Genomic DNA, 26,511 nt, shown 5'->3' with positions numbered 1-26,511 from the left:
AATCACCTGCACAAACACTTAACAAGAAGTCTCACTATCAGCTGGCAAAAGACTTGGTGGCTGGGTGCCAAATGCTGCCTGCTGGCACATGAATGATAAACCAAGTAACTGCTTAAAAAGAAACAAGCGAACACATTGTCCCTCATAACCAATTGATGAAATGCAAATAACATTGGTTTAGTTTCAAAATTCACCTGATCAAAACACACACATTATAGGTTGCAGTCAATAATAATACCAGCAGGTTTTTAATCACTTTAATATGTATATTTCCATGGTATTACTTTTTATGCACTTCAAACTCACAGACTGAACCATTACATACTTCCAATTCTAATATACCTGTACATTAACTTGCATGCAATGAATGCTGCACTGAGTAGTTTAGATGCACAAATAATCAATATTATTTTATATTTTCTCTAATTAAGCCTCATTGCAGATTTTTTTGTTGGTAATCACACAAAGCGCTGGCAACCGAACCAAGATTTCACAACTATTCAACTGCAGAAAAATAATAAATGTGAAAACAACAACAACAGCTTTACAAAAAAAGGAGCAGCCTCAGACACAATTTACAGGCGCATTTGTTTTATGTAAAACATTGGGATTATCAGGAACAAGTTAAAGCAATAGCCAAATTAACAATATTCAGCGTGGACGCTTCTACCTGGCCAAACTTTTAATTTCTTTGAGGATGTGACAATCTGATTAGACTATGGTGTATGCCTGCAAGGACTACTATTGTTAGTTTAGTTTTTATTTATTAGTCACAAGTAGGCTTACATTAACACTGCAATGAAGTTACTGTGGAAAATCCCCTAGTCGCTACACTCCGGCATCTGTTCGAATACACCGAGGGAGAACTTAGGATGGCCAATGCACCTAACCAGTACGTCTTTCAGACGGTGGGAGGAAATCGGAGCACCCGGAGGAAACCCACGCAGACACGGGGAGAATGTGCAAACTCCACCCAGACTGTGACCCAAGCCGGGAATCGAACCCGGGCCCCTGGCGCTGTGAGGTAGCAGTGCTAACCACTGAGCCACCGTGCCACCCCCATTGTTTTCTATTGACAGAATTAACTTACATTTCACGTTAATTAGTGACACAGAAATTTGATATCTAAGTGGTAAAATCAGAAGGGGCGGGGGCAGCAAGAGAGTGAAAGGGGAATGGGAACAGGACGAGAGAGAATGAGCAAATGAGAAAAGGGGTTCGGTAGTGAGGTTTAAAACAGCAGGAAGAGACAGGAAAGTTTGATATAAGTAAAGATTAGACTTAATGATTAGCCAAGATATTAGTCACACGTTTGAAAATAACCTGCAATGCCACTGAGCATTTTGAGTGTCTGGGCACAGAGCCATCCTATGGCCTAGCTGTGCAATTACAGCACAATAGGTACAATCATCCTACGACAAACAGAAAATTTGGCACTGTAATAAAACCATGACACCAGGAAGTCAGGTTTGCAGGCTGAAGATTTTTCATACTTTAAACAGTCTATTGTGTATAACCAATTAACACAGAATTGCAAAACATTACAGTACAGATGGAAACCATACAGCCCACCATGACTGTGTGATTCTTTAAAGTTCTACCATCTAAAAGATGCATCTCGGAAACTCACCAAGCCTCTTCCAACAGCATCTTCCAAATGCGCGGGAGCGAGGGGGGTGTGTGCAGGGGTGTGCCTGAGAGAGAGCAAGAGATGTACCAGAGAGAGAGCTGTGTGCGATAGAGAGAGAGAGACAGAGGGGTGCGAGAGAAGCGAGTGCACGTGCGAGAAGTACGTGTTACGTTTGATTTCTGTGTTTGCACCTATTTCGCAGCAGACAAAGGATTCCCCGATGACCTTGGGAGGTCACTAGGAGTTCCATAGCTCGTAAAGTTTGGGAAGCCCTGACCTACACAATACCGATTACAGTGGTTCAACAAGGCAACTTGCAAGTGGAGATGCCAGCGTTGGACTTGAGTGGGCACAGTAAGAAGTCTCACAACACCAGGTTAAAAGTCCAACAGGTTTATTCGGAATCACGAGCTTTTGGAGCGCTGCTCCTTCCTCAGGTAAGTGGAGAGGTGGGTTCACAAACACGACATATATAGGCAAAGGCACAACTGCAAGATAATGGTTGGAATGCGAGTCTTTACAGGTAATTAAGTCTTTACGGGTACAGACAGTGCGAGTGGAGGGAGGGATAATCACAGGTTAAAGAGGTGTGAATTGTCTCAAGCCAGGACAGTTAGTAGGATTTTGCAAGTCCAGGCCAAATGGTGGTAATTAGGGACGGGCAATAAATGCTGGTCTCGTCAAGGTTCTGACATCCTCAGAAAGAGTAAAAAGAGCAGCTGCGCTCAGTCCCATACTGTCATCTTTTTTTCTCTGTGACCTTGGAAGCTTCTTATCCTGAAGTATCTGTCCAACTCTCTTTTAAAATTAGTTAACAGCTTCCACCTCCATTTCAGGCAGAAAGTTCTAGATCCTGACACCAATTAAAATATTCTCATTTCCCTCTAGGTATTCTGCTGATATATAATCAGTTCTATGTTTGAGAATTGGGACGCACTGGTACTTAAAAGATTCAACTTGTCAATCTGAAATGCATATGAATTAAGTTCAGAAGTGATAAAATCTTGCTACTATTATTTTGGGTAATAACTTGTAACATCTATCAGATGAATTTTGAGACAAAAATAAATGTTATGCATATTTTATAAACTAACAATCTGTTCACCCTTAAACATTTGGTTGACCAAAACAAAAACTGCTCAACAGGAGCAATGGTACAACAGAACATCATGCCCAGAAAATAAAAGTGTGTTTCTCAAGTCTGTTTCCAATACTGGAAAAGCAAGACGTCACCCAGTAGTTTTCTATCACCAAAGTGACTTCATGAATTTTCAGAACACCAGGGTCAGTAGATCAAGCAAAGACCAAAGAAATGGTTGTTCAATCCACAGCTGAAAGCCCGAGAGGGAGCAGATTAATTCAGGCAGTGAGAGTACACCAACTTGCAGCTAATTACACAGCAGGTAATGCTGACAATAGGACACCTGCCCTACCCTGGTGGTTAGGGACCGTTACACAGCCCAGAGGAGGGAGGTCATGACACATTGGGGAAAACAGTCCCGAAAGAGAAGCCAGTTGGGACGGGAAACATTTTGTAAAACAAAGAAAACATTGTGAACTGCAGTCTGGGATGGGGAATAATTACCTTACGAGGAAAGGCTGGGCAGACTGGTTTTGTATCCACTGGAGCTTTAGAATGAGGGGTGATGTATGATCCTGAGGGGAGTTGACAGGGCAGATGCTGAAAGGATGTTTCCCCTTGTGAGACTAGAACTAGGGGAACACAATTTAAAAACAAGAGGTCTCTCTTTTAGTGCAGAGTGAAAGTAGTTCTTTTTCTCAAGTGGGTTGTCAGACTTTGTGCCTTTGGAGGCAGGATCTATGAATATTTTTAAAGCAGATGCCCTGTAACTTCCTCGGAGTGACAATCACCAGCAGATTGCCACTCTGGAGGCACTGATCCTCGTTGAAATTCCAAAGCCCACGCCTCACCCAATCTTCCTGCCCGAGGCTGGGGACTGTGTTGAACGGTTTCCAGCCCAGTACAATTGTCCAGGGCAAGTTAACCCTTCTGGACAATTGCCTGGTAAACCCTGATGTGGGAGCTTCTTAGAGAGATTCCCCAGCACATCACTGGGCTACCCACCCCCACCCAAAGTGCAATTCTGAGGAATGTGGGAATTATGGGCCTTAAAGTAAAAGCAAGTCACGAGTATAGGGGTGAGGCAGGAAAGTGGAGTTAGGGTTATAATCAGATCAAACATTATCTTACTGAATGGTGGAGCGGGTTTGAGGGGCCAAATAGCTTACTCTTGCTCCTAATTTGTATACTCTTACATAATTGACAATGAGAAATTTTATAATACACTCAAACTTACTTAATTTGTGTTTAAAGCTTCTGATGCTATTTCCATATTCATCTATATTAGTGTCCCTAATGTAGTAAAACATCCCATGGCACTTTATGGACACAATGTAAAGAAAAGACAGCAAGCAGGGAAGAGTGTCAGAGATCAAAGACATTCAAAGGGATAGGCTTTGATTAAGACTTGGAGAGATGGAGAGAGGTTGCCAGGAGGGTTGCAAGGCAGAGTAGCTTGGAGGGCATTTTGAGCACAGGGCTAATATATATGAAGACTTTACCACCAGAAGAGTAAAAGAAGTGGAAATAGAAAGGAGGCTAGAGTTAAGGCAGCAGTCAGTGCATGGTGACATGTTTGGCTGGAGGAGGCAAAAGTACAGAGTGATGAGGGATTTTGAATTTAATCTTCATAACATTCAACAGCGACAGTAGCAAATCAGGGAGTTGGACATAGCGCATGTCAAGATGCAAGTGGCAGTTTGGTATTTTTATATGACAGAATGGCGTTTCAACTGCCTATAGGGAAAGCACTGCTTAAGTGGAACCGGAGTTGATGATATAGACAGGTGTACAGTGGCCATAAGGACAGCCTTGGTTGATAGGTAGTATATGGAGTTTTAAGCTCTGATTAGAGTCAAGAGTACAACTTGTGTAGCAGGTTCAATCACAATGAGCAGCCACAGGACTAGGGCACAGAATTCTTCTCGGAAATTGAATAAAACCGGTTCAGTCTTTCTGGTGTTAAGTTGGATTAAAGTTTTGAATGACTGACAGACGAGTAGTTAGATAGCAGTATAGTGGGATAGGCAACTGAGTGGCAAAGAGGTAGTTAACCATGCATCTTTTGCCAATACATGGAATCTGGCTCAATATGCACTAAGAAACAAAATGAGTGGATTAAAGACAGAAGCTTGGGATACAGCTGAGCTAATCACACACACACAGGAGAAAAGGCCATTGCAAATGTTAGAGTTATGTCAGGGCAGAGAGGACAATGGATTGGTGGGTGCTCTGAAATAAACAACCAATCGGATCAAGGAGGATGATTTATCTCACACTGATCTCCATATAATTCTTGACCTGCAAAAGTCAGGAGTCTGAGGGTTCAATGTACTCTTAAAAAAACAGAAAGGGCACTGAGTATTCGCCTTTCTTGACTTTGCTTCTCTCTTTCATAAGTTCATAAGATATAGGAGCAGAATTAGGCCATTCGGCCCATCGAGTCCGCTCTGCCATTCGATCATGGCTGATATGCTCCTCATCCCCATTTTCCTGCCTTCTCCCCATAACCCTTCAACCCATTACCAATGAAAAATCTGTCTAACTCCTCCTTAAATTTACTCACTTTCCCAGCACCCACCGCACTTTGGGGTAGTGAATTCCACAGATTCACAACCCTTTGGGAGAAGTAGTTTCTCCTCAACTCTGTTTTAAATTTGCTACCCCTTACCCTAAGACTATGACCTCTTGTCCTAGAATTTCCCATAAGAGGAAGCACAGGAAGAAGCTCTTCCTGCTGCTCTAACAGTCCTCTCTGAAAGACCCATCATCTGGCCAACCTTTGGGTTGTTCATCATGATTAGGCAACTATGAGGTTGATAAAGAGCTTTGGGATTTAACAATAAAAACCTGTTGTTACCACCCCATGAGAAATACTGTATTCCATTCAGTTCACAAAGGTCCTGTCTGTCTTTTATATTAACACCACGCATGCCAGAAAAAATAAGAAATAAAACCATTTTTCATGTGCATACAGTGAAAAATATATAATTTATTCCACAGTTATGTTCTATCATATGGGGGTAGTAGGGAAAGGCAGGTGGGAGAAGAGGCAGCAACCAAAAAATTATTTCTTTAGCTGGAAATCAGGAGAGGTCTTTCTGCAGGCAAAATCTCAAAATTCTAAAATGAAAGACAGGTAGCATGTCAAGATGACATTGATAGGTTAGGGAATGACAATGCAATCTGAAAATATTAAGAACACACAGGTTGGAGGTACATTGTCAAATGCAGAAATGAGAATGATTTGGGATGCAGTTATCAACGATTTCTATCAAAGAAACATTTCCACATCAATAAAACTATATAGGCTATATGGATACATGTTGACAGTCTCTCATTACACTGAACTTGATTAATTTAGTCCTATGTTATCTACTGGTTAAAGATATGCTTTGAATAGTCTATTTAATCCTTCAAGCGGATATTGGTGCCTTGGAGGAGATTCAGAGAAGAACAAGAATATTTATGAGTTAAATTAAGATGTGAGCCAGACTTTGAAGTGAAAATTAAGAAACAATAAGAAGCCAAAGCAGGGGGAAGACTCGACACAACCTAAGCTTTTGAAATAATCAGGCAACTTCACAAGTTATCACTGCTAGACTAGGGTACACTGCGCAACTGCCGAGGTTTAGCTGCAGTTTAGAAGAACTCCTTCTTGGTCTGTGATACAAGTTTAGCAGTAGCCAGATGTCATGTAATAAAGTTGTTTAGTTTACTGCATGTCTTTAGTAACCACAGTCAACTCAGCTTAATAAACATGCTCTTGTAACAATTCCAAAATGCACTTTTTCATGATTTTCTACATCATTCTAACTGCCAGTACGTTAACTCATCAGTGCCCTCTTTCAAACTGGCTCAGTGGACCTTGCCTCAAAGCCAGAAAATTCAAAGCACACTTCAGGACATCAGCACATAGTCTAGATGGCACTACAAAATGCAGGACTGAAGGAGTGTTGCCGAGTCAGAGATATAATTTTCTGGTGAGACATTAAATGTTACCAGTATTATCTGCTAACTCCAATCCACTCCTGTGTCTGTCAGTGTCTCCTTATATGTGTTCAAGTAACCATTCAATCAGTGCGCTCTGCCTGCATATAATTAACCTCACCTATGCTTCATGAGATTTGAGCTTCCTATCCTTCCCCTCAGCAGGAAACAGAAGAATACAGCCCAACTGGTTCTGAGATGGTTCCGCCTCCACGAGCAAAACTGGAAACTCATTCTTAAAAAACTGCAGATGTGAAAGCCTTCCCAGCACTGGTCCTTCTATTAATTTTGACCACTTTGTTTCACAGATAATTTGTTTTACAAAAGATTGGATTGATCAATGGCATGGCAGAATTCTGGTCCAATAGCAGGGCTTGGGACTATAGTTAACAGTGAGATACTCCAGGAACAAAACATATTCTGATCCATAAGAGAAAATGCTGGAAAATCTCAGCAGGTCTGGCAGCGTCTGTAAGGAGAGAAAAGAGCTGACATTGCGAGTCCAGGTGACCCTTCGTCAAAGCTTTGGTTTTGGTTTCAGATTCCAGCATCCGCAGTAATTTGCTTTTATATTCTGATCCATTACTACTCTGTCCCATTTCTCCAGTGCTGATACTTAACTGGCATTTTGCTTGCTGATTCCTGTTGCTGATTGTGTGGTGTGTAATGACTAGTGCTGTGTTTTAAGGCTAATTCTCTCTTCTGACTTAAAATATCAATTGGGTTGCCTCATAATTCCTCAAAATACTCCTGTCATTGGTGACTCGCAGCACATTTGGAATCCTTAGTTCTCACTCACAAACTGTATATTTGCCTTTAAGCAGCTCCATTCTACTGCGACAAATTCAAATGTTACAACATTGACCAAAAGCTTCCTGTGTGTGGAAGCATGGCATTGTATGTTTTGGTGGGTACTGGATCAGTCAAAATTCCACTGGCAAATTAAATTGTATGTATGCTGGTGCATCACATAGTTAATTAAAAGCTCTTAAGAATCATAATGTGGATGAACATGAAACAGATAAGCAGGCACCCTAAGGATTTTACTGGATTTCTGATCACTGTTGAGCAACATTGTCAAATCTAAACTTAAGCTATTGGAAGTTAAGGGGCAAAATTAAGGAGCCTCTACTTTCTCAGAAGACTAAGGAAATTTGACATGTCAGCTGCGACTCTCGCCAACTTTTACAGATGCACCATAGAAAGCATTCTTTCTGGTTGTATCACAGATTGGTATGGCTCCTGCTCTGCCCAAAACCGCAAGGAACTACAAAAGGTTGCAAATGTAGCCCAATCCATCGCGCAAACCAGCCTCTCATCCATTGGCTCTGTCTACACTTCCTGCTGCCTAGACAAAGCAGCCAGCATAATTAAGGACGCCACACACCCCGGACATTCTCTCTTCCACCTTCTTCCGTCGGGAAAAAGATACAAAAGTCTGAGGTCACGTACCAACCGTCTTGAGAACAGCTTCTTCCCTGCTGCTGTCAGGCTTTTGAATGGACCTACCTTGCATTAAGTTGATCTATCTCTACACCCTAGCTATGACTGTAACACTACATTCTGTACTCTCTCGTTTCCTTCTCTATGAATGGTACATTTGCCTGTATAGCGCGCAAGAAACAATACTTTTCTCTGTATGTTAATACATGTGACAATAATAAATCAAATCAAAATCCCATGTTGCTTCAGTTGGAAATTAATGACACAATAAAAATTGCCCACTGTACATCTATATATTCTGAATAAAGGAGGTGGAGTCCCTTAGCACTGCAACTTTTATAATATGCGCTGCATGCAGGAGTCCGCATATTATCGCACAAATGCCATTTTATCAGCAAAGCATCAGCTACTACTCACCACTGATGAGTTAGAAAATGACAGCATATTGATAGCTGCGATATTTTTCCTTTTAAGTCACAAATGACAGATTTTCAAGTAAAATAATACATTTTTCGAGCCGCCAGGAAAAAAATGTAATAATCAGACAAGCGATTTACAAACATCTAGGAAAGCTTCCTTGGTTGCAGAATAGCTGTGTTAGATGAGCTATATGTAAATTAACTTGCTCAGAATACTGCAGTATATCCAGCCTGAAATTAAATGGGTGATCTCATTTATCTTAAACTGATTGAAGAAAAATCTGTAAATTAATTTTTTTCATCTCTCTACTGTTAGTTTTGCTCTTCAAAATTCAGGGCCATAGGGCTGTTTCCATGTTAGTTAGGAAACTGAAAAATATATACATTTTGAAGATCCAAAAAGGAAATTCAGTTTTTAATAAGGACAACAACAGCCAGTGTTCAAAACAAGCCACTTATCAATGTTTTAATGCTTTTAGCCCCCATTCCCCTATTTTACAGCTGTGTGTCACTCATGAACACAATGTCACATAATTGCTTTAAGGAGTCTAACACCAGGTTAAAGTCCAACAGGTTTATTTGGTACCAAACGCCACTAGCTTTCGGAGCGCTGCTCCTTCTTCTTGGAGATGAAGGAGCAGCGCTCCGAAAGCTAGTGGCGTTCGCTACCAAATAAACCTGCTGGACTTTAACCTGGTGTTGTTAGACTCCTTACTGTGTTTACCCCAGTCCAACGCCGGCATCTCCACATCATGACATAATTGCTTCACAGTCACCCATCAAGAATGAATAAGCTTACATTTACAGAACAATTCATCGTGTTTCCCTGAAGGCCCAAAGTGCTTCACACCCGATGAAACCTTCTTGAACACAGTTAAGCAACCTATTTCCTCACAGCAGGAACCCACAACAGTGAATGAGACAGGCAAGATGACGTACGAGGGGGAAAACTTCAGCCAGGTCAATGACATCGCTTCTATTCTTCAAATTGTGTCATGGAATTTATTTATACATCAGATCAACACGTATACAGGACCTTAGTTTAACATCTCTTCTGAAATACACAATCGCTAACAATGCAGCATTCATCTAGAATGCGCTGCAGTAGATTATGGACTCTAGTTCACAGCTACCTTATATTTGGTTTCAGTATCAGAGAATCACTATAGTGGAGAATGAGGCCACTTAGCTCATCGAGCCTGCACTGGCAACAAACCCACCCAGGCCCCACCCCCATAAACCTGACACTAAGGAAGAATCTAAACCTGGCCGATCAACCTAACCTGTACATCTTTGGACTGTGGGAGGAAACCGGAGAACCCGGAGAAAACCCACGCAGACACGGGAGACATACAAACTCCACACAGTTACCCGAGGCCAAGATTTACAGAAGTGGCAATGGCGGCCCTGTCCCTGCAATTTTCCCACTCTTCAGCTCTCTCCCCAATAAATTGAGGACATGATGGGCAAGGTGCAGAATACAGCCAGAATAAGCCATTTTGAGAAACAAGAACTACCAGCAATAGATTCCAAAATAAAACAAACTAGTGTGACACTATGGATGCAGACTCGGTTTACGCGTTACAAGGGTTACAAGATGCCATGAATTATGTGCACTATGAAACATTTTTGTTTCTGACAGTCAATTTTAAACACTTCATTCTCTTTATATATTATAATTTGAGAGCTTATTTCATATTGTTTTTAAGTGGTTATGAATTGATGTGTGCACTGATTTTGTGTAGAAATGACATGGCCAAAATATGATAACATGCTGTCATGTCACAAAGTGCCCTGCTTAGGGTTTTGCTTAGCTGTTAAAGTGTAACTGAAAAGTATAAAGAGGAAAGCTGGGGGCATGCGCAGCGAGGTTAATGGAAAGAGATCGGTAGACGATAATTAAGTTGGAGATAAGCAAACAACAAGAATAGCACAGATGATAAAAGGCAAAAAGCAATACTGAATCATCTTTCAGCAGATAATGGTTATTTAAACAAAAACTTAAAATAGCATTGCACAGACAAAGCCTCCTACAGAACCATGGGTTGGGAGCAGCTCAACTTAATCACTCATGGATTCATTTCTTCAGGAAAAACAAATTAGACCTGTTGGAATTTGGGGTATCAGAATCAATTAACCCTTATTCTCAAGTTTCAAAATGACTCAAATTGATCATCCTTCTTGGTGACAATGGTCGTACTTGACATGCTGAGCACTATTAGCAAAGCGCAAGCAACAACATTTGATTTGATTTATTGTCACATGTATTAGTATACAGTGAAAAGTATTGTTTCTTACGCGCTATACAAAGTATACCGTTCATAGAAAAGGAAAGGAGAGAGTGCAGAATGTAGTGTTACAGTCATAGCTAGGGTGTAGAGAAAGATCAACTTAATGCGAGATAAGTCCATTCAAAAGTCTGACAACAGCAGAGAAGAAGCTGTTCTTGAGTCGGTTGGGACGTGACCTCAGACTTTTTTATCTTTTTCCAGACGGAAGAAGGTGGAAGAGAGAATGTCCAGGGTGCGTGGAGTCCTTGATTATGCTGGCTGCTTTGCCGAGACAGCGGGAAGTGTAGACAGAGTAAATGGATGGGAGGCTGGTTTGCGTGATGGATTGGTCTACATTCACGACCTTTTGTAGTTCCTTGCGGTCTTGGGCAGAGCAGGAGCCAAACCAAGCTGTGATACAACCAAAAAGAATGCTTTCTATGGTGCATCTGTAAAAGTTGGTGAGTCATAGCTGACATGCCAAATTTCCTTAGTCTTCTGAGAAAATAGAGGCGTTGATGGGCTTTCTTAACTATAGTGTCGGCATAGGGGCACCAGGACAAGTTGTTGGTGATCCGGACACCTAAAAACCTGAAGCTCTCGACCCTTTCTACTTCGTCCCTGTTGATGTCGACAGGAAGAAGTTTAACAACACCAGGTTAAGGTCCAACAGGTTTATTTGGTAGCAAATGCCACTAGCTTTCAGCACTCTGCCCCTTCGTCAGGTGGACCACGTGATGTCGACAGGGGCATGCTCTCCTTTATGCTTCCTGAAGTCGATAACAATCTCCTTTGTTTTGTTGACATTGAGGGAGAGATTATTGTTGCTGCACCAGTTCACCAGATTCTCTATCTCATTCCTGTACTCTGTCTCGTCATTGTTTGAGATCCAATCCACTATTAATACCATCACACTCTAAGCAGAAACGCAATCTCTATGCAAGTAAACCCTGGTCGTGTCCCAAGTCCCATTGCATTGGTCAATGCGATCCCTGGTCGTGCCCCAAGTCCCATTGCATTGGTCAATGCGATCCCTGGTCGTGCCCCAAGTCCCATTGCATTGGTCAATGCGATCCCTGGTCGTCCCCCAAGTCCCATTGCATTGGTCAATGCGATCCCTGGTCGTGCCCCAAGTCCCATTGCATTGGTCAATGTGATAGGCCAAACCTCTGCAAATTCTGTGCTCGAGGAATCTGCTATATTACTTTCTTTTCACAAAAAAGTCCAAGGAAGCTGATTTTATCCAATCACTGCTTTGCTATATTTGAGCGTTGTAATTACAAAAGATGAACCATCAATGCTTCCCCCAAGTCTAGTCAAACACTCAAGGTCTTGGCCGTGCCAAGTTTAAACACTTATCAGCTTGCAAATGTTTGACTGCTAAGTCTGAAAAGCATGATGGCCTTGGCACCCAGGTCTCTTGTCAAGGATTCATGGCATCATTGCTTCCTCTGCCCAAGTCTCTGGCACTCTGCTCAGGTGTTCATTTTTAATTCTCACACAGCATTCTTGCTTGATTCCTGCTGCAGTTCACCTTTTAGCAATTTGGACAATGATGGCCCAATTCCCCATCAAATCAACTCTCAGCTGCTTTTACCCAAAGTGCATTAGAAACTGGATTAAAATACAATTCCATGTAGCGTGGAGTCAGTCATAGCATTGAAGTTAATTCTTGTTAATTTGCAAGAAAACCCGAAGCAGGGGTCCTCCACAATTCTTAAAGACTCATGGGTTGCTAACGGTACACAAGATACTTAAAAGATGCTCAGCAAATAATGGCAATGACAGTAAACCAAAAAAAAAATAAACCTTAACAAATCTGACACATGCAAAACCGAAAGCAATTAAAGCCACAACACTTTCATCCAAGGAAAACAAAAAGTTAACATGCGGGATGCAACAGTCTTGACTCCTATAGTTATGCTTTCCAATAGATTCCAGGGATAGACAGCAACAGAACAATGGATTTGTGCAATTGTGTGTCACGGAAGTAGATTAAATGGAGAGGTTGAGGACAGAATTTTTGTATCACCAATGAATATTATTCCTTCATGGACAAACCACTGTCCATTGCTCCTTGGTCGCTACAATGTAGATTTGCAAGAGATAATTTAACTTCTAATGATCTTTCCTCCTTTTACTGCTTCCTAACCTTTCCAATCCTCAAATGGGAAAAACAGGTTTGTGGGTCCATTATACAATGAACAGCAGATACAAATCTACGTTACACTTCCTCACAATGCCATCCTTTCAAACATCAACTGCTTTGTTCTATATCCTAGCTTCATCCAGTAGAATATTAAAGCAACACAGAAAAATTAGAAAAAGAAAACTCATCCAAATAACCATCCAAAAAAACATAGCTTTATTAATTTAGGAAACTATAAACCCCTGAAGAACAGCTCATGATTCGACTCTGGGGCAACAGATTACACTTGCAACAAAAACTCAGCATGCCAATTGCCACACAACTTTACTCCAGTCGCTCATCCATTTAGATGAATGAGGGAATTAACTTCTAGTCTGGTTCAGGAACACTATACAAGCTAACTCATTTTACTATAAACAAGTAGCTAGCCTATATTGGCTGATTTCCGTTAACAAGTGCACCCTTAACATCTGCAGACAACTTATTTGGCAAGGCATCAATGGCATTTGATCTCCCAAAATGAAGCCAAGATGCAGACTATGGGTAAGACATTGAACAATCATCCATCTGAGAGTTAGGACAAAACTCATTTGGCAGGCCAAAATAAAGATACTTTAATTGTGATTATGTAGAGTATTTGCTGAACCCTTTAAGTAAAAGTCTGGTATCAATTAACAAAATATTTTAAGGACAAATATAACATTTAGTCAGATCACATTCCAGAAAAAAAAGATTTCCCATACCAATTCAATTAACATTCCAATTTATTTCAACAGAACAGACTAAACCAACCTCCCAGAAGTGAAAACATGCATAGAACAAGACTGCTCTATAAATCATATTTATTTTTGACAGTTCTCAAAGTAAATGTCCAAGTTTCTGAAGCATTCAAATACACCAAGTGTGGCACATCATGAAGCATGTTTCAACACCTGTGCAAGCTTACCTTAGCATAAATAAATGCCCTAGAAAAGACCAACTGACTTGTGAAGATTAAATGTAAACTACAATAATTTCAAGTCTTAATTGTCTCAGAAATTAGCATTGTTGTGACTGAGTCATAAGGTTTAGGGTTCAAGTGTTACAAACTCTACTTTGCAAAAAACTTGCCGTTGTGATAAATCCTTTTTAATTCCAAAGCAAATCTAAAATAATTCTGGAAAGGGCTGTAATTGGATTTCCTGGTTAGGACATCAACTCTGAGAAGACTCTGGCTGAGGCTGTTGTGGGGATGAAAGCTAATAAGGCCAATAGAATCAAATTGGAGGAGTATCATGTTCGAGCCTGTTGTCCTGCAACAGGACACAATTATAGAGCTCATGGTGAGGCAAAGCTCTCGATAAACAGGTCAGTCTTCTGTTTGGCAGGAATAAAAATAGAATTCCAGAAGCTCTTGGGGAAGTAATGTACGAGCAAGCTAAAAGGGACTGGAACCTAAAGGCGGTGTGAAGAGCCCAGGCACACTGAAGAACTGAACCAGAGGACCAGAGCTTAAACCAGGTATTGTTGGTTGGTTGAAAAGGATATCTGGAAAGCTATGCCATCAGGACTTGAGTGGGAAAGGGTTCATAGACATGGACATTCCATCAAGTACCAAGTCTAGGGTAACAGTACAATACTAAAAAAGTGTTACATCATCTGAGGAACCATGAGACGTTACACAGCCTGTTGAAGTTTTTTCATTCCTCTGTGGGATGTGAGCATCACTGGGCATTTGTTGTTCATCCCTAATTGCCCGTGAGAAGATAATGTTGAACTGCTGCAGTTTTTAAGGTGCATTTGAATCCATAGGGCTTTTAGGTCGGAGGTTCCAGGGTTTTGATCCAATGTTGTTGAATGAAAAGTGATACAGGCCTAAGTCAGAGAGAGTCCAAGTGAGAGACTTGAAGGGAAACTTGTTGGTGATAGGGTTCCCATGAGCCTGCTGGCCTTGCTTTTCCAGGTAGTACAGGTCAAAGGTTTGGAATGTGCTGAAGAAGCCCTGGCAAGTTGTTACGGTGCACCTTGTAACCACTGCAGCCACCACATGCTGGTGATGGAGGGAGTCAATATTTAAAGTGATGAATGTAGTGCCAACCAAGAAGGCTGCTCTCTCCTATATGTCCTACAGCTTCTTGAATGTTGTTGGGAGTTGCACTTACCCATCAGAGACTGCATCTTATTGAGTCAGGAGGTGAGTAACTGACATGGGTACAAAAAATCCCATACCACTCAGGAAGCTTTTAGAAGCCTGGCCAACATAAATTCCCTCAACTGTCACCATCAACACAAATTATCTGATATTTATCTCATGTTTACTGTGCACAAATTGGCTAGATATTAGCCTACAAAATAACGATCACACTCAAAGTAATCTACTAATTGTAAGGCATTTTGGAATGTACCGTGATCATAAAGACTCTGTATAAATGCAAGTTATTTCTTACATTTGATGCTGGCTATTCAAACAAAATATCTGATTTAAAGAGAACTTACCCCCATTCCACCACATGAGATTCGTAATCCCAGTATTCCCTTGGTTTGTGTGTGTTTACATCAGTGTAAACTCTGGCCCTGCTTGGCACAGGTCCTGCCATGTCTAATAGGAGGCCAGAGACAAGCTCAGAAGCAGATGTTGAGTGGTTTAGCAGCTAGGGGCAGGTAATTATCTTCGGTTCTGACAATCAGCGGAGCGGGAAAGGTCTTGCGTTTAGTTCACTCTGTTAGGAAGAACAAAAATGTGATGACTACTATTCTGACGAAATAAAAAAAAAAAGCCCCCATAACAGTAAACTTATCGATGCACATACCTAAAGATTGAACTACCTAAAAATACCCCAATAAGTGCTGAAAACACAAGCTGAAACATTCAGAGTTTCAAATCAGTCAGTGAAATAAAGGAGGCAAAATGTCACTCAGCAGGATTATGGATACAGTGCAAACCATGCGTCACTCAAGGTTAAATTTACTGGCCGCAGTACACTTGCATTTTATGCAATTGTCTGTTTAGTGCTATATTGAAAACAAATCTTACTCTCCTGAATTTTGATGATAATGTAAACTTACAAAACTGCTAAAAGTATTGGAACAACTTTTGACTGTTATAAACCCACTCAATATGTTCAAAACTGGATCAACTTTGTGTCTGATGGCATGAGTTTGAATCCCTGAATGGTGAAAATACTCCATTCAATTTCCTGAGTTCCAACTCGAATATAGTAGAAACCAATACAACACAGCTTTAAGACATGGCTCTAAGGCAGAGTATGTAGGCAACTCTTTGGTGGAGGAAATTTCACATTGTATTCAACTAATTTAGGCCAATAATAAATGACCACAACAGGAGACCTGTAAGTAGAGCTTTGTCTACTTAGTAGCTGCTTTCCTCGACGGGAGATGCTAAAATCATAACAGACAGACTTCAAAGGAATAGAGTGTTTATTCCTCAAATATTATTAAGCCTATTACATGTAAACCTGCCCTTTTCCAACTTGGGCAAACAGTTCCTAACTAAACTTTCATTTCAAAGATGACAAAAGTCACAAGCGAGACTTGACAATTTGTATTTACACTCCTGGGCTTATTTTTAACACATGGACGGCTTTATGATTTCCAGACTGAGAAGTTTTGATTCTCTTAAGTTTTTGGTGAAAGAGAAATTAGAAAATCTTTTTATTAAAAAGTAGTACTGTTGTAATAAAGATATTCGCATCGTACAGGAGGCCTTTCAGCCCATTGTGTTGGCTCTTTGAAAGAGCTATGCAATTAGCCCCAATAATGCTGCAGATCTTTCCTTTTCAAGTAGATGGCAAATTCCTTCTTGAATGGTGCTACTGAGTCTGCATTTAAAATCGCGACAACTCACTGCATTGAAAAATTGTCTTCCCCATCTTGCTAATTCTCTTAAATCTGCGTCCTCCCATTACCAATTCACCAATCAAGGGAAGCAGCTTCTCCTCATCAAAAATACTCCGTTTTTAAAAACATACTAAATTTCTTCTAGATCTTTCCTACACCAAGAAAAATCCCAGTTTCACTCCACGTAACTAAGGTAACTCATCTGAAGTCTCATTCTGTTAATCTTCTCTGCATCCTCTCCAAGTCCTTAACACAATTGCTGAGGTTTATTGCCTATAATTGGACATAGTAGCCCAGATCTTCCAATCTCTAGATTGTGGGGAGACCAGACATACCCAACCCAAGATGCTCTTTGAGACCCCTTGAAGTCTCCACACTGACTACGTAGGGATAGCCTGGAAATTCCCCTGCTCCCCAGGACCATCCAATAAAGTCTCAGGTTAGGGACTTCAGGAATTTCTGACTTGCTTACCTGAATAGTTACCAAATAGTTAGGAACGGCACGGTGGCACTGTGGTGAACACTGCTGCCACAGCGCCAGGGACCCGGGTTCGATTCCCAGCTTAAGTGACTGTGTGGAGTTTGCACATTCTCCCTGTGTCTTCATGGGTTTCCTCCAAGTGCTCCAGTTTCCTTCCACAGTCCAAAAATGTGCAGGTTAGGTTGATTGGCCATGCTAAATTGCTCCTTAGTATCAGGGGGACTAGTAGGGTAAATTTGTGGGGTTACAGGGATAGGGCCTGGGTGGGATTGTTGTTGGTGCAGACTCGATGGGCCAAATGGTCTCCTTCTGCACTGAAAGTATTCTAAATGTTAGGTACGAAAGTCCTGGTCGAACTCTTGGTAACTACATAACTGCCCCCCCCACCCCCCCCCCCCCCACCCCCCGACTATGCCCCATCACCTAACTACTCCCTTGAGCCGAAACAAAGAATAGAGAAAATTACAGCCCAGGAATGGGCCCTTCAGCCCTCCAAGCCTGCATTGACCATGCTACCCGACTGAACTAAAACCCCCTACACTCCTCCTATTCCCATCCTATTCAGGGGGTGGGACCTAGAAACAACTAGGTCCCACACCCTGACCCTACCCAGCTGCCACCTATCCCCCTTATCTACTTACCTCACCTCCCTACCCCTTACTCACTACCTTAACCCACCCTACAACACTCATTCATGAACAACTGTTATATGTCCCAAAGCTTTTCAGTGCGTCAGTGACCACGCAACACAATATGGCAACTAGTGCTGTAAATAAGGAGTACGGCTTTTGCGCTGATTCTCTTCACTGATGTTTCTGGAGGTTTCATCAGGATTCTCCATTAGCGGATTGGCCAGAAAAATCAGAGGAGTAAAGTAGTTACTCTATTATCCAATCAGCGTCAAAAGTAAGGGTTCCGATCCTGCTCAGATTTGTGCCAATATCTGAGGTGACGGCCAACCAGTGATCCGATTACTTCTGGGCTATTGTGCCGTGATAAAACCAAGGACCCCAGATGCATTTACTTTTTTTTAATATAAAGTCGAAAGAACTTGTTGTATAACCTTCAAAGATTTGCATATCTGAACCTGAGATTTCTCTGCACCTGGGAAGGTACAGTAGGCTACTTAATCCCTTGAGCTGTTCCGCCACCAGTCAATTAGATTATGGTTGATCTGTGGTGCAATTTCATATAACCACGTTAGCGCCATATCCCTTCACACCTTTGCTTAACAAAAAAATAACCTCAAACTTAAAATTTACAATTGCAGCATTAACTATTGCCCGCAGAAGTGGATTCCAAACTTCTCCCATCCTTTGCGTACAGAAGTGTTTTCCAATCTCACTCCTGAAAGGTCTGTATCTAATATTTGGACTATGTCCCCCTAATTTTAAACTCACCAACCAGCAGAAATGGTTTCTCTCTATCCACCCTTTTTGTTCTGATAACGTGTATCATCCTTTAATCTTCTAAATTCCCTAATTCATATAATCTCTCTTTGTAATTTAATCCTTGGAACACGGGTGTCATTGCTAAATCTGACGAAGGGTCATCCTGACTCATAACATTGGCTGGGGTTTGACTGCCCAGCTTGCCACGGGAATCGGGGCAGGCGGGGGAGAGCGGACCATAGGAAGGTCCGTTGACCTCAGGCACGGTTTCGGGATGAGCGAGGCTGTAGAATCCTGCCCATTAGCTCTGTCCTTTCTCCACAGATGCTGTCAGATCTGCTGAAATTTTCCAGCATTTTCTGTTTTTGTTTCAGATTCCAGCATCTACAGAATTTTGCTTTTATTTTTGCTAAATCTATGCTGCACTCCTTCCAAAACCAATATATCCTTCCTGAGGTGTGGTACCCAGCATTACTCTGTGCTTCCAGATTGGTTTAACCAGGGTTTTGCATATCTGAAGCTCCTGCACAACCTATGAAACTGTTCAATTGCAACCAAACTTGAAATCAGGCATCCAATATTCCAATGCACTTTGCCGATAGTGGTTAATTATTTGCCCTGCTGTACTTCCTCAAATGGAGGAGACCTTTCACGTCTGAATATTGTTTTATCACTGTTTAAACATCAACCTGTGAGGAAAAATTATGGTGCCAGAAACACGCATGAAAATCATGTTCTAGACATTTCTATGCAGATAACAGTAATGCGTCCAAATGCTGGAATCTCTGAAGCGTTGCTATGGAAATGCTGGCATACACTGGAAAGGTGCCTTCTGCAGATTAACCTTTTGAATACCGGAAGATCTTTGCAGCATTTAAAACATTCACACTCTGAGTCTTGCACGCTTTGGCAGCTGGTGAAATATTTCTAACTCTCCTGTTAATGCGTCACCTAAAAACAGGTATCTCTGCTATTTCAGAATTTTGAACATGCATCTAAAAATCTCACTGCAGAAAGTACCCTGTGGTAGCTGACAAAATACAAGTTGCTCTAATCATGAAAAGAATAGCAGTGGGGTCGGAAAAACGTTCTTTGTGGCTCTGAGATGCAGTACCAGGACACCAGTTGCCACGATATTAAAAACTGATCGAGGATATATCATCAAGATGAAAGAAATACTTCAGAACAAAAGCCATACAAATGGGCTTACCCTCAAGAATTTGTCCAAAAAGTGTGTGCACGTTTGTGAGTCATTTTTTAAAAAATGTATTATGTCGTGGCTGGACTTTCAAATACCTTCGCTCCATTTCCAAAGCCACTGAAATATGTTCTCACTAAGCCCCAAAGCCTGGTCACTGATAGCTGTCATGTTCGGAGCTGAAACTGGATGACAGATCACATTTCAATGTCTAATCTGAAACATGGCAAAAAGAAAACACTCACCAATGCCAGCCGACTTGTGATAAATTTAAATTTTGCTTTTAATTTCTGAATTTTGTTTTGTTCACAAAAACTACTCACATGGATATATTTTTCAAATAAATTCTCAGAAACAAGGCCGTCTATAGAATCGTACTCGAGAGTATCCTTCTACACTGCAAGGCCGATAGCTGACAGAGGCCACTAGTCTGAAAGCAAAATAGAAACAAAGCATCTACTTACTGCATCTTCAGACACACAAATACTGAATATTTTTCATGAAGGCATGTTATGTTGACATTGGTCACAGACCAGTCACCATTTCAATGTCTCCCAGCTCCCACCTATCACTGACCTTCTACTTTGCTCCACCCCTTCTTATACAGCATATAATCCATCACACTGCTCCCTCTTTTTAGCTCTGAAGAGTCATACAGACTTGAAACATTAACTCTGCTCCTCTCCACAGATTCTGCCAGATATGAGTTTTAATTTCAATGACACCTTTGTGCACTCCTCTGTCACCCCCTTTCCACACACCTTTCCTTGCAATCACAGAAAATGCAACAACTCTGCCCCTTTACCTCCTCTCTCCTCACTGTCCAAGGCCCCAAACACTCCTTTCAGGTGAAGCAACATTTCATTTGCAACTCCTTCAATTTGCTCCACTGTATTTCACTGCTCCCAATGTGGTTTCCTCTAAACAGAGACTGGGTAACCGCTTTACAGAACACCTTCACTCAATCCAGAAGCATGATCCCAACCTTTCCATCGCTTGCCATTTCAACTCAGATATTGCACTTATGCTCACATGTCCATCCTTGGCCGATTGCAATGTTCCAGCGAAGCCCAGTGTAACCTGGAGGAGCTGTACCTCATCTTCTGATTAGGCACATTACAGCCCTCAGGACTCAGAGTTCAACAAACTTAGACTCTGACACTTCACGTACACAATGACTGCTTTTTTAAAACCTTTTTTTGTCCCAACGCAATCCCCCCACACCCCCAGCTGTCATTTGTTTGCACATTTTGCTTTCACTGAGCACTGACTTTTGTTCTCCTGTTAACACAATCTGCTATCTTACCTTAATGTCATTATCAGCACCTTCCAGTCCTTCACACTGCCATTGTTTCCTCTGCCTTGAGCCCTACATGTCTTTGTTGAAAGAGCTCCTAGCCCCCACCTATCACTGACCTTCTATTTTGCCATGATGTGGAGATGCCGGCGCCCTACTTCTTACTCCTATTTTGCTCCATCCCTCTCATATTGTATATAATCTATAACATTTCTTCCTCTTTAGCTCTGTAGAAGAGACATATTGGACTTGAAATGTTGACTCAGTTTTTCTCTCCATAGATGTTGCCAGACCTGCTGAGTTTTTCCAGCACTTTTTGTCTTAAATTCAGAAAGCACACCAATCAGTTTACCAGGACTAAAGGTAAGGTAAAGTCGCCACAGTCCCAGATGGCTATAGGCTGCTCTCCCCTTTGAGGTGGGGGAGTGCTGACTGGTAGTGATTTAACCTGAGGAACACCACACTTCAGGCGAAGGGCAAGGTTGAGATGGTGAGGCCTTCAGGAATAACCCCAGCCAGTGTGGGAATTGAAACCGTGCTGTTGGCACCCTCTGCATCATGAACCAGCTATCCAGCCAACTGAGCTAACCGACCCCCCAGAAAAGGTAAAGTTGCCAAAATCCCAGATGGCGATAGGCTACTCTCTTCTTTGAGAACAGTTGACTGGTGGCGATTTAACCAGAGGATCACCACACCTCAAGCAAGGGGCAAGGTTGAGAAAGCAGGGTCTTCACAAATTACCTCAGCCGGTACAGGAATCGAACCCGTGCTGTTAGCAGAACTATACACTTCCTGTCAACCAACCAAACAAGCTGAGACAGGTTAAGCACACATGGATCATGAGCAGGGGCGCACTATTTGCTGCTTTAATGCAAAAAAGATGGGTATACAGAATTACAATCCCTAAAGAGTAAAAAAAAATCTTGAAGTCCCATGGGCTGAAAATAAAATGTGAATGATTTAATGGATATAAACTGGTAACCCTAATTATAAATGGAAGGAATTAGAACACAGATTACACTGGTAAAAAGCCTGGAATGCCATGCAATTAAAATGGAATCTGACTTCTCGGTGGCCATTAAACAGCATTGCTAATCATGATGTATAATTGCATCGTGACCTAAAACTGAACTGTGATCCTAAAGTATATCTGAGCCAGTCAACATCTGTGACTCAACTTTTATTTTAATTGAACTGTCTCGATCAGTTGCCTCCATTCTCCTGCTGGCACTGGGAAGCCAATTCATAAAATGGAGAGCTCGTCTTCCAGCCAAGAAAGAACAATTTTACAGTTGACTCAAACAGACTTGGAAAACTCGAGCTCGGATTACTTCAGCAATTAAAATTAATATGAGGCTCGAAGAAAAATTATCCACTGATTTGCAATCAAGGCAATTAGACACTACAACCATATCCACAAATGGAATAGACTTGCCTATATTAGAATATCATAGGCCTTCCAACTTACTCTATCCCTCCGTTCTTCTAGAGTTGTCATCATGAGGAGCTACCTAATTATCTGCGCGAAACACTGCATTGCACAGTTCTAGCCAACTTACAAAACTGGGCCACCGAGTGCAAGAAGACTGCAACTTTCAAATAAAGATTAACTTTGTACAGAATGTGGCCTACATTATATGTCACTTCCCTCTCACTATACACAAAAATAGAACCACTCAGGTGAAAACATTACAGACAGGGGGTCGAAAATGTAAGGTAACCCAATGCATGAACGGGTGAAGCCAAGGAAGGCACTGAAGGGATAAGTTTTAAAGTGCTTCTGAAGGCAAATGGAAGTGGTTTAGCAAAATTCTAAAACACAGCATAGTAATGGTGGATGGACTGACAATGATGGTGGGCAGAATAGTTAGGAAACTGGCAGAAAATCAGAGTCAAAGGAACAGAAGGCTTTGTCAAAGCCATATAGACTCCAGAAAACTTTTGTATAAAATAACTGACATTTGGTGGATAGATTCAAGAATAGCATTTAAAAGAGAATTGGATAAATACTTAAAAATTGTAAGGACATGGGGAAAGAGTTGGGGGTGCGACTAACTGGTTTGTTCTACAAAAGAGGTGGTGCAGACTCAATGGGTTGAATGGCCTCCTTTTATGCTGTACTATTTTATGATTAACATAATAGGGAAGAAGGCCACTTGGCCCTTTCAGTCTCCTCCACCATCAATTTGATCATAGCTGATCTTCAAATTCAGCTACATATTCTTAGCTTTGACAAAGCGTCATCTGGGCTCGAAATGTCAGCTCATTTCTCTTGATGCTGCCAGACCTGCTGAGATTTTCCAGCATTTTCTCTTTTGACTTCAAATTCCAGCATCCGCAGTAATTTGCTTTTATACATATTCCTACACGACTCTTACATCCTTTAACTTTCTTGGTATCTAAACCACTGATTTAATTCTTTAACATACTCAACAGCAGAGCATTCACAGCTCTTTGGGATAGAGAATTCCAAAGGTTCACAACAATAATGACGAAATTTCTCACCTCAATCCTACAGTAAACATGAAGAAAGCTTCTTCAGGGACTGAGGATGGCAACAAGCGGCACTACTCATTTTTGCTTCCAAAGTTCTTGCCCCTGGAAGTGATGCATTGTTTGACATGTTAGCCTAGGTTGTTGGATATTTGGAAGTCATGAAAGAGAGAAGGGTTTCCCAACAGGAAGCAAAGAAGAAATCAGCAGACAGAACAGAACCAGGGATCATTTATTCCTTCCCCCAGCTTAAGAATTTCAGAGCAGCCAGAAACTCCCACCCTGTGCAAATCAGTAGAGAATTCAGATTAAGCTGAAGTTTTCGGTTCTCTGCATCAGTACTGCACTAGATTTCACTGATAAAATGAACCTTCAGAACCTCCAATAGTAGTAGCTCTTGTGAAGGATTCACTTAACAATATGCGGTATTTTCACATATTTTAACTGGTGGAGATATGGTAAAAGAGCATTCATACAAAGTATCAGTGAATAATATTAAGACATGATGCAACCAAATTAGGCATGAGACTGGCAGAATAAATTCAGATATGTCACTACCATACACTGAAAGAATCTGATATTAATCAAACATTTTGGGGCAACATTTGAAAAACATTCAAGAATACTTTTCACAGAATCATTACAGCACTCAATTGGATCCACCTCCACCCCACACTCAGGCAGTGTCAACTCTGTCCAGACCCCTCATGATTTTGAATATGTCTGTCAATTGGTTAGTTTGCCAATTATCTTAAACGTGCGTGCTACTGACTGCCTCGCCAATGGAAAGCGTTTCTCCCCATTTACTCAATCAAAGTCCCTCATCGTTTTGAGCACCTCTATGAAATATACCCTCAATCTTCTCTGCTGTAACGAGAGCAATCCCAGTTTCTCCAAAATCTTCACATTGTCCTTAACCCTTGTATCACTCCAGTAAATCTCCTCTGGTCCCTTTTGAGAATCTTAGCCTAAATTGTGGTGCCTAGAACTGAACACAGTATTCCAGCTGGAGTCTCACCAATGACGTATGCAGGTTTAGTGGTAACTTGCTTTTGTACTCCATACTTCAGTTTAGAAAGCCAAAGGGAAGTTCATAATCTATAACAGTCATTGCTGAAATAAACTGTAAATCTCAAATCTCATTCTTCAATTCATGTAACTATCAATCATCACATTGACATTATGTTTTGACATGATTTTCAATATGCGCAGAATCGTGGAAGGACAGTCCCTCCACAAGTGCACCCTAAATGCGTTTGAAAGTGGCTCCAACCTTATTCAACATTTGGTTTGTGGTCAATGTTCCAATTTCTCAGTCTGATTGGGCTGCAAAAGCAAGGCAGTTCCCCATATGATCCCTGTGGTCACATATCAAGTGGTCATCTCCCACTCCAGGAACACTGGTAGGGTGTGAAATCTTGGATTAGCCATGGGAGGGAGAGGTGGAGGAGAGACACCATTTTGTTATTTCAGCTCGTTCTATAAACAGTCTCTCGAAAATGCCAAGTATATTTGGGGAAAGAAAGGAAATTAGGATCATGGGGAGAGGGGTTTAGGATAATGTGCCCAAACTACTCACTAAATAGGTCAGACTTAAAATGGCCACTTCCATAGCCTAAGCAATTACACCAAAGTTTGTAGCCAGTCTGACATCAATTCCCATTTCTGACCAATGGTGTAATGGAAATTGGTGGTAGCGTGAAAGCAGGACTCGTCGAGAGGGGGGAGGCTAGCTTTTAGGAGAGGCATTTCCAACAGTTGACCCAAGAGTACAATCCTTTGGCAGCTCAATGTTGAGCTGAAAAAGTAAAAGTGAACAAAAGGCTGGTAATGATGATTATGTTCCAGTAAATATATATGCTAGTGCCAAAGGGCAAACATCCACACTGCATCAACTGTTATTGTATTAGCAGAAGTGCCCAATGTGACCATTTCAATGGTTCCTATAAAGCAGTTTTATATTGAAAATGCATTGCTGACAGGCACAGAAAACTCCAGCAGTCAATGGTGCATTATAACATAATGAAGGCAAACTCTGTGCCTTCAAAAGTCCAGGATCCAACTTTTTGTTAATGCCCAGAGTCAGCAAGAGGGGATATAAAGATGAAAGCCTTTCACAACAGTCAGTGCAGAAATATAGCATAAAGATCATGTTTGGAAGTCATGGGTTACAATATAAGCAGCACTCTCCCAGAAAGAGTCCCAGTTTTATAAAGATGCCTGAGGTTTCAAATCGAAACATCAATAGCATCTTGAATAGAGACACTGACCCAACACAAGCAGTTGCTTATATCTATACCGCATATTTATACATTACTTCCCCCCCCAATTTATAAAATAAAATGCTTAAATTCAAATTATGATCTTGTCAAAGCTTTTCAATCTCAATTTTTATTTTGGAACAATGTAAAATAATAAATTTCTGACAAAAGCAAAAGTGTTTAATCTCTCTTGAAGAACATGAAAGTAGAAAGAAAAAAATGCCAAATGCAAAAAACTTGCAATTAAGAACACGGTACAACAGACTGGAGGCACATCCATATTAAGAGGACCTTGTACTAAAGGGGTACCCAAACTACAGCCCACAGACCACCTCCAACTCATGAACTCTGAACACCAGGCAGCTCAGCCCTGTTTTATGCCTGTAACTATTTGGTTGTTCAGTTTCAATTTTGTAGGCCGGGAAGTTTAGGAGTGACTGCTCTCAGGGTCATTGTCTCGATGGTGGATAAATCCTGAAGTCTCAGCAACTTATTATTGCAAATGAATGGGAACATTAATTTACGCTTGAATACTGCTGAAAAAGAGAGGCATGTTGCTGAAGCTCTTTGG

The 26,511-nt window shown here is 41.3% G+C and overlaps 1 protein-coding gene across 4 annotated transcripts in view; it reads right to left on the bottom strand.

The window, feature by feature from the left end:
• The window catches only part of LOC144508639 (casein kinase II subunit alpha), a 71,858-nt gene that overhangs the window by 30,562 nt on the left and 14,785 nt on the right, over positions 1-26,511 (bottom strand). For all 4 annotated transcript variants that reach the window (XM_078236858.1, XM_078236860.1, XM_078236859.1 and 1 more), the window contains exon 2: positions 15,458-15,681. In XM_078236858.1, coding sequence (XP_078092984.1) covers positions 15,458-15,558 — 101 coding nt within the window. In that variant the 5' untranslated portion in view covers positions 15,559-15,681. The remainder of the gene's footprint in view (positions 1-15,457; positions 15,682-26,511) is intronic.

This window comes from Mustelus asterias, chromosome 20, assembly GCF_964213995.1.
Source record: "Mustelus asterias chromosome 20, sMusAst1.hap1.1, whole genome shotgun sequence".
NCBI classification, from domain to species: Eukaryota; Metazoa; Chordata; class Chondrichthyes; order Carcharhiniformes; family Triakidae; genus Mustelus; species Mustelus asterias.
This window is presented reverse-complemented; position numbering and strand designations above follow the sequence as displayed.